Source organism: Triticum urartu, unplaced genomic scaffold, assembly GCF_003073215.2.
Source record: "Triticum urartu cultivar G1812 unplaced genomic scaffold, Tu2.1 TuUngrouped_contig_5620, whole genome shotgun sequence".
NCBI classification, from domain to species: domain Eukaryota; kingdom Viridiplantae; phylum Streptophyta; class Magnoliopsida; order Poales; family Poaceae; genus Triticum; species Triticum urartu.
Genome location: NW_024116310.1, coordinates 1 through 7831, shown reverse-complemented (window position 1 = coordinate 7831; position 7831 = coordinate 1). Strand labels below are relative to the sequence as shown.

The 7831-nt window shown below is 41.0% G+C and overlaps 1 protein-coding gene and 1 long non-coding RNA gene across 2 annotated transcripts; both read right to left on the bottom strand.

The window, feature by feature from the left end:
* Positions 1 to 52: 52 nt before the first annotated feature.
* On the bottom strand, positions 53 to 7823 carry LOC125529463 (protein trichome birefringence-like 13; the record flags this gene model as incomplete). The annotated part of the gene is made up of 5 exons (XM_048693875.1): positions 53 to 879; positions 1524 to 1644; positions 2217 to 2357; positions 6724 to 6901; positions 7439 to 7823. Coding segments are annotated over 5 exons (1080 nt in total), but the record flags the coding sequence as incomplete, so codon positions are not given.
* On the bottom strand, positions 3334 to 5260 carry LOC125529465. Its single transcript, XR_007292628.1, has 3 exons — positions 5166 to 5260; positions 4207 to 4250; positions 3334 to 4079 (listed from the first exon to the last, which is right to left on the bottom strand). It is a non-coding gene; the product is annotated as an uncharacterized LOC125529465 (long non-coding RNA).
* Positions 7824 to 7831: the final 8 nt, after the last annotated feature.

The window sequence follows — 7831 nt, the reverse complement described above, 5'->3', positions numbered from 1 at the left end:
GCAGGAAAGTGTTATTCCAACAGAGGTAAATAAATATTGTCTGCCAGTTACTGCATATTTTCTTGGGGGGAAATAATGTGCATTTGCAAATGCTATGCTATATTGGAATCCATGCAAGGCATTGATGATCACAGAGGAGATATGTTGACAAGTGCAACTCTTTTTTATGTCATCCGGATATTAGTTCTCTTTAGTCAAGCCGTTTGCGCTTCAGATGGCAGACTTGAAAGTTTTTTTTTTCTGTTAGGACAAAAAATTACAAAGCAGGGTTTTTTCCTATTAAAACTTGAAAGTGATTGAAAAGTGATTGGAGTACTTCAGGGAAAGGTGCAATGTCAGGCAACCAGAGGAATCAAGTTCATGTTTCTTTATTTTGGGGTGAAACAGACAGCACTCTTGTTCAGATGCACAAATCACATGTGGGTGATAGCTTATGGCCTTACAACTACTTTATAACAGCCTAACATATAGACATGCATATACTTTTGGCAAACAAGACTATGGTGCAGTCCTAGTATCCCCTTGTTAGAACATCTGTTTCACTTCATATTACAACTGTGAGTTCTGATTTAAACAACTTCTGTCATTTATCACATTAAGACTGCCTACCAACAATTCAACATACTAAAAAGAGTGTAAAAACAATATGTATGATTTCGAAAGAAAAAAGGGGAGGAAAACGAAAGCATGCAGCAGAAGATGAAAAAGCGCAATCCAAATATCAACACACTGTTGTTTCGATACCTCTTCAGAGGACAAGGGTTGGTCACGTTGACAAGATCCACCTTCATTCCAATCACCACCTTCAAAATGTCTAGGAGATTGAGTGCTGAAGAATTTCAATCCATTGGGTCTCATTGCTTTGTTCGCAAATGTTATCTGATGAAAAAATTATTCATAGTGAATGAAAGTTGAATATCATGATGATATTAAACAGCAAAGCAGATATTTTCCTTCTTTGCTAGAGTTCAGGGGATATTTAGACAAGTCATTTAGACATAATGCAGTGTGAAAATATTCAAGTCGAAATCAACCCAATTTTTTTCTTGAGAAAACACAAAAAACTTTGTCTCTTATAGACTATTCCAATGAGTGAAATGGTCAAGAATGGCTCACCGCTTCGTTGGTCTAACCGCCGGTTTAATGCGTAAAAAAATCACATTTAATTGATTCTCAAGTCAGTTTGGAGGAAGCTTTGACTTCATATATACTTGGAAACACATCATAGCAGCTATACATGGTGACTTGGTCACAAAGGAATGCAGCCCAGCAGGTACTGGGCATCCCATGCCTGCGCGAATGGTGGCGAGAGGTCCTAAGTTTGATCCCTTGCCTGCTGCTCATATACGATGATCTTTTTCATGGTTGTTATCGGCAAAACTCTCTTCTAAGGTTTAAGCGAACCTGAACAGATGAGGGCATAACTTCCGGTATTTCCGGTTGGACAGACTGATTCAACATTATCGGGCAAGGAACAGTAAGCAGGAATTTTCAGAAAACTCAAGAGACAACCACAGGCGTACCATGTGTTTAAGAGTCAAATCCAGTCCTTCAGGTGGCAGTAAAGGAGGTATAATCGGCTTCCCTTTCTCAAAGAAGAGCATCGGTGACTGTATTGGATCAAACTTTGAAGAGGACCACCACCTGTATAAAGCAGAGGGGGATGAGCCCAGTAATACGAAATACAAATGCAAACAGAAAACAAGTTTCAGGAAATAGCTTGGTTATATTGCCCTTTATATGTGGTAGAGTGGTCATAGATTGTCTAGCTCAGCACATAAAAATAGTTAGCAAAAGAAGCCAGGAAATATAGCATATCTAATAACAATAATCAGATAACACTGCATATCCTTTTCCATCATTACCATCAATAGGTTAATCAAAATACTTCAATAGCACCAATCATCTCAGATAATGAAAGCAATCTATCAAAACAATCATTTCTTTCTGATGTTATGTGCCTTGGTAAAGCAACACATGTTGCGAATGATACCTTCTAGACATCTAGTTGAGTGCACTGAGGCCGAGGAAGAGGCACATTACAAAACAACAATAATGGAAGAGTAACAACATAGTATTGAGCTATTAACTGATTACTCAGAGGGTTTAAATATTAGGATTCAGGATCACCAATTAATAACGGGGAGCTAACATTGGACAACTGATCAACTGTTCATTTAAAGCTTATATGCCTTAAGAATTGTGATCTCACGTACCAATGCCCCGTATTGAAAATAAGAATATCATGGAAGCTTGGTGCCTCTGCCCATGTTTGGTCCGCAATATCAACATCAATCCTGTGGCCTTGCTTGTATCCAAGAGATTCTAGGGGACCTCCGTTTGGACTGGCTGACCAGCTACAGAACCAACAATATGATTTTGATCAATGATAACCAAATAGATGAGTTACAGCATCATCCATGAAAAGATTTATGAGTCTGTTATGACCGGTTTACAATACAACCGGAGGAGGCCCGCTAGGCAGTAGATTAAGGGCTTGGCCCAAAAGTTATCTTAGGCTAGTCGTTTTCAGGTTATAAATATTAGATTGTAAGATACCTTTTGGAATTAAGCAATAAAAGATAGTTCTATCCTATTGCCCGGCTCCAGACAAATCAGCATGCCAAGCCCTCGGATTTCTCGATGATGACACCGAGTGGATTGACTGTATCAATGAAGCATCAAGTTGGGCTTCCGGAACACAACTGCGTCAGTTATTCACCACCATATTGTCCCATTGCAAAGTCACAAACCCAAAGGTATTGTGGGATTCAACATGGGAGGCGTTGTGTGAAGATATGCAATACAAAAGAAGGACTATTCTAAACTTTCCAACACTTTGGCTTACAAACACACAGAAGAAAGCGTATGGTCTGAGTGAGATAGAAAAACTGATGAGGCAAGTAGGAAAGTCACTAAAGGACTATCCAGACATAGAACTACCAAATGCCGCAGAGCTAGAAGAACTTGGGAACAGACTAATAAACGAAGAGGTCAACTACGACATGGACAAACTCAAGGATGAGCACAAAATCATACTAAACAATCTTAACCAAGACCAGAAAAAGGCCTATGATGCAATAATGGAGTCAGTCGACAAAGGCCTAGGAAAGCAGATATTTGTCGAAGGCTACGGTGGCACAGGAAAAACCTATCTATGGAAAGCAATAACGACAAAGCTAAGATCAGAGGGGAAGGTAGTGCTTGCGGTAGCATCATGTGGCATTGCAGCATTGCTTCTCCAAGGTGGAAGAACATCACACTCAAGGTTCCGTATTCCACTTAATATCACTGAAGAATCAATGTGTGAAATAAAACAAGGCTTGCATTTGGCTGAACTGCTAAAGAAGACATCACTTATATTGTGGGACGAGGCTCCTATGGCAAACAAACACTGCTTCGAGGCACTAGACAAAAGCCTGAGAGATATTCTAAGGTTCACTAATGAAAACAGCGATGAAAAGCCATTTGGTGGAATGACAGTTATACTAGGAGGCGACTTCAGACAAATCCTGCCAGTTATAACCAAAGGAAGGAGAGAGCAGATAGTAAATGCTTCAATCAAAAGGTCATATCTGTGGAAACACTTTGAAATATTTGAGTTAACACAAAACATGCGGCTGAAGTGTTTGTCAGATGATCCAATACAAAAGCAAAAGGTCGCTGAATTTGCAGAGTGGATACTACAGATTGGCGATGGCAAAACAACATCAGATGAAGGAGAGGATTGGATAAAAATACCAAAAGACCTACTGCTAGAGAAAGGAGAAAATCGTAAAGAACAAATCGTCAAAAGCATATACCCAAATTTGCTGCAAAAATACCGTGAGCGGGATTACCTAGAAGAAAGAGCAATACTATGTCCAAGAAATGATACAGTCAAGGAGATAAATGACCACATAATGAGCCAAATACAAGGTGAAGAGGTGACATACCTAAGCCTGGACACAGTGTGCAAGGCAACGACAAATACCAACATCATGATGAACATGCAGCCTACTGAGCTCCTCAACACCTTAACGTCCCCAGGAATACCAGACCATAAGTTAAAACTGAAGGTAGGTTTGCCGGTCATGCTCCTACGCAACATCAACCAAGCAGCAGGCTTATGCAACGGTACAAGAATGACAATTACACAACTTGGAAACAAATACATCGAGACACAAATAATCACAGGAACACATGTCGGCGATAAGGTATACATACCTCGAATCATCATGTCACCAAGCGACTCAAAATGGCCATTCGTGCTGAAAAGAAGGCAATATCCATTATCAGTGTGCTTCGCAATGACAATAAACAAGAGCCAAAGTTCAGTCCTTAAACAAGGTAGGCATATATTTGCCTAAGCAAGTGTTCTGCCATGGACAACTATATGTGGCACTATCAAGAGTGACAAACAAGGAAGGATTGAAGGTGCTGATCGATGACGAAGAGTGTCCAACCAAAGATGTCACAATGAATATTGTTTACAAAGAGATTTTTTAATTGATAGTGCAGTTCCTCAAGTCATTAGACAATTCATGTATAATTACATAGAGTCACAGACAACCTTACCATACATTTTGAACAACACATTTACTTGGTTGGCATGTTAAATTTTTAAATAATTATTAATCCATAGATATATATGTTTGATCTTTCTGTAAAATATTAAATTTAAAATTAGTTATTTATCCTTGAATATTTTTAACACAAAAAATATCGCAGCAGATGAAACAATGAAATCACCAATGGATTCCACCTACAATAAGCTTTTCACAATCTCCCACATTATAGCCATGACCCACAACTAAAATACATTCACGGTTAATCTCAAAATCCAAATCTTTTAAAAATGTTCTATAGAAAGTTCACCAATTAATTCCCCTAAATAGCCATTACTAATCTCTCACAATCTAACACACATCTCTCTCACAAATAGTTTCCGATTCCCCAAATCTCCTCAATTTGTCTCTCTAAAAACATAGGCATTAGCCTCCTCGAGCGAATAAATGTATGCGTACATATGGATCTTTAATCTTTCAATAAAATATATAAATTTCTGTTCATCAGTTCTGTATCCGTGAACTAACTCTATCATGTTTGTACACATAAGTTCTTTCTACATTAATATTTATATAAACTTAGAAGTAATTTCTGAGAGCAAAAAATACAGATCGTACCTTTTTCATTTGGCAATGGATATCAACTCTACTGAATATAACATCATCTCTCTCATACCACATACTTCCAGAAGATCACGATACCAACTCTAATCTCTCTAATGAATAGTCCCCAATTCTCAATCTCTTTTGTAGCAGATCCAAGAAAAAGTTCCTGCAGCAAGGATATTTAAAATATCTTCTTTACTAAATCTTGAGCGTGGTTGTGGCATGGAGATTTTACCCAACAATTTCTAATCTGGGATGACATTTACCTCATGTGAGATGCACAAAAATTAGGGATTTTACCTGTGAAGGGCTGAAGGCTCCCTAAAATCCATTCGGAAAAATAGATCGGGAGAGACGCTGTGGCATACATCTTCCATCCGCTGACGCTATGGTTGGCCGCGGTACACAGCCGAGCCAACGACGAGCGCATGCGATGGTGCTGCCACTGAAAAGCAGGGGAGAAGAGCTGTGCTAGAGGCCTTCTTGATGATATTTTGGTCCAGTATTTTTCTACTCCCTCCTTTTTGGTTTATAAGACTCAAATCTGAAATCTCATCAATCAAGGCGTATGATGAGTGGAGAAATATATCTCGTACTTTACAAAACTACCCAAACTAAATTGATGCATTAATTGAGATTAATTGCAGTGCATGCATGCTTCACCACTAGATGAGTAGTAGCATTACATGCATTGGTGAATTCCTTTTTAATTCTTGCATGCTAAGATTTAATGCGCCTTGGAACCTTAAAAGAAGATGGAGATGAGCCTTATAAATTGAAAAAATGAAGAAAAAAATGAGATAAGCCTTATAAACTGGAAAGGAGGGAGTAGACGATATTTTGGTCCAGTCAAGAATAGAGTATGAATGAAATCAACTTCACATATAGCCGTACAGTTCCATATAAAAGAATACTTCGAAGTGTTATGACCGGTTTACAATACAACCGGAGGAGGCCCGCTAGGCAGTAGATTAAGGGCTTGGCCCACAAGTTATCTTAGGCTAGTCGTTTTCAGGTTATAAATATTAGATTGTAAGATACCTTTTGGAATTAAGCAATAAAAGATAGTTCTATCCTATTGCCCGGCTCCAGAGGAGCCGGAAACCCTAGCCGCACCTTGCCCTAGCCGCGCCGCCCTCTTCTTCCTCGCGACGGCGCCCACGCGCCGGAGCCGCCGCCCTCGCCCCCAACCCTCACTGTCCTGCCTGTATAACCTACGGAGTAGAGCCGGTAGGAACCCTAGCCCTACCAGAGTCACCCTCTAATGCACAGAAAAAGGTTAGGGAAACAGTAGACTGTCTAAAATATTAGGCAAACAAAACAATTTAAAGAAAAATGGTGAGCCGGCAAGAGAAAAGACTATTAATAGCAACCTTAGTTTTTTCAAAATCAAGTACCAAGAATGGTCTACTGGAAGCATTGCAATACTACCAAATTAGAACTAGAGTCCAAAACTGAAAGCAATGACCCACGTTGCGGATATATAATTCTTACACAACTCATAACAATAGAAGTTACACCCATCTCCAAAGAACTAAATTTTGGTACTAATACAAATGGCACTCCTTACCTGCCATAGCGTACCAAAAGATTAGTTCGGTGGTATGCGAGGGTGAGGTTGTAGCGTAGGAATGTGAAACCTCGGTCTGCCCCTGCTGGACGCCACTTGCGAACCTCTCCGTTCACTCCCCTGAGCATGCAGACCAATGAGACAAACATGTTTCGATTCAAAGAATCACCCACAAATCCTACAACAAAGCATTGAACACACATCAACATGTGATAGCATATTCAAGGGGTCACTGAAATGACTGAATACACTACACATAGACAAACAGATAAATCTGAACCAAGAAGCCGTATCACTTAAGGTATGCATTGACCCAATTTCCTCTTATAACATTATGATCATTATGAAGCAAGAATCATAATAACTGACCATGCCCCAACATGACCACCACAAGATGACATTCGTACAGCTACATATGTAAATTTCAACACATTCAACAGTACAGGGAACCAATCACATATCTATGCTATCCACATACGATACTACACCTTGCTTAGTAGACCAAGCAAAACATCGAGACATCTCTTGAGTGCCGATCTATGACAATGGGCAGTAAGCACCGCAAGTATTACCACGTTATATGCAGAAGATTTTGTTCAAAGATGCCAAAAACTCCAACTCTACCAGGAGGCCACACCAGAAAGGCTTCACTCTGCAGACGGAGTCACGTCCCAAGCAGTAGCTACCAAACACAGCGAAATGGGTGAGTACGAACCAATGTTGGTGTTCCTGTGATGCTCTAAGAACCGGAGCGGGTCGAGCCTGGGGAGTAGCTCGCACCCTTCGGGCTTCCATCGCCAGCGGAGGAGGGCGCGGCCGTTGCGCTTGCCGTTGGCGATGCAGTTCCACCCCTTGAAGATCTCCTTGCACGTGTGGTCGTACCGGAGGTGGGACTCGGCGGAGGAGTCGGACACCCATCCACCGGCAGCGTAGTCGCAGGTCTGTTGGGACCTGAGAGCTGCGTCGCGGAGCGCGGGGATGGAGCGAGATGGGAAGATCAGGATTAGGGTCAGTAGAATAAGGGGGAGGAGCAACACGAGAGGGAGGAAGACTTTGCGCCTCCGCAGGCCGGCGGCCGGGCGCCTCGCCGGCGGGCGGGGGGGGCGGC